Here is a 1,067-nt window from a genome sequence, read left to right on the forward strand (position 1 = left end):
AAAACGGTCAAGGAGGAAGAAGATGGCGGCCAAAGAGGGAGGAAGATGAGGGAGCAAGATGGCCGACAAGGGAAGACGGCCTGCGGTTGCGTCTTGTGAGGCATGATGGGAAGGGTGTCGGCCATGTTACGAGGCCCGAGGGATGATGGGAAGGCTGTCGGCCATCTTGTAGGGCTCAAGGGGTGATGGGAAGGGCGTCGGCCATGTCTTGTGGGAGATGACGGGAAGGGCGAGAGGGCCTAGGGGGTGCTGGGAAGGGCGTCGGCCATCTTGTAGGGCCCGAGGCATGATGGGAAGGGTACTCACGGCGGCCTGCAGGCCGAGGCGCAGGCGGGCCCCGTGCCGGAAGCCGATGGCGCCCGGGGCCGCGCGCCCCACGGCCTCCATCACGCGCAGCACCCGCGGGAACTGGCCCAGGCTCCGCCCCCGCACCACATGCCACGCCCCCGCCAGCGCCAGCCGCAGGGCCAGAGGGGGGCTGGGGGGGGCGGAGTCAGGGCGGGGACACGCCCACGGGATGAAAGCCCCGCCCATGTGCCCATATATAGCACCGCACCAGCCCCACAGCTCTGAGTGCTGCCACAGAGCCCCGCCCACCGCCTCGTGGCCCCGCCCACCGCCTCGTGGCCCCGCCCACCGCATTGTGGCCCCACCCTTTGCCTTTATAGCCCCACCCACCCACCCCACCCATCACCATGTAGCCCCGCCCACTGCCTCGTGACCACACCCACTGCCTTGTGACCCCGCCCACCACCCCATGGCCCCGCCCATTGTCCCATAGCCCCGCCCAGCGACCCTCCCATGCCCATATTTAGCCCAAACCCCACCTCAGGCCCCGCCTCCCAGCTCCCCGGCCCCGCCCCCACCTCCCTGACCCCGCCCCCAGCTCCGTGACCCCGCCCCACCTCCCTAGCCACGCCCACACCCAATGACCACGCCCCCTTTCCCCGTCGGCCCCGCCCCCTTCCCCCGCTCCCCCACACAGACACACTCGGAAGCCCCGCCCCCCTCGCGGCCCCGCCCCCCCGAACACCTGACGTCACTCCTCCCCATGGCCCCTCCCTCCC

At 70.8% G+C, this 1,067-nt stretch overlaps 1 protein-coding gene across 1 annotated transcript in view; it reads right to left on the reverse strand.

Annotated features, from left to right (window-relative positions):
• Positions 1-1,061, reverse strand: part of TINF2 (TERF1 interacting nuclear factor 2) — a 3,623-nt gene extending 2,562 nt beyond the window's left edge. The window contains exons 1-2 of the mRNA XM_035314134.1: positions 1,034-1,061; positions 307-478 (exon numbers count right to left, since the gene is read on the reverse strand). Of these exons, the coding sequence (XP_035170025.1) occupies positions 307-478; positions 1,034-1,053 (192 nt within the window). The 5' untranslated portion in view covers positions 1,054-1,061. The remainder of the gene's footprint in view (positions 1-306; positions 479-1,033) is intronic.
• Positions 1,062-1,067: the final 6 nt, after the last annotated feature.

The sequence above is a fragment of the Oxyura jamaicensis genome, unplaced genomic scaffold (assembly GCF_011077185.1).
Source record: "Oxyura jamaicensis isolate SHBP4307 breed ruddy duck unplaced genomic scaffold, BPBGC_Ojam_1.0 oxyUn_random_OJ70935, whole genome shotgun sequence".
Lineage (NCBI taxonomy): Eukaryota > Metazoa > Chordata > Aves > Anseriformes > Anatidae > Oxyura > Oxyura jamaicensis.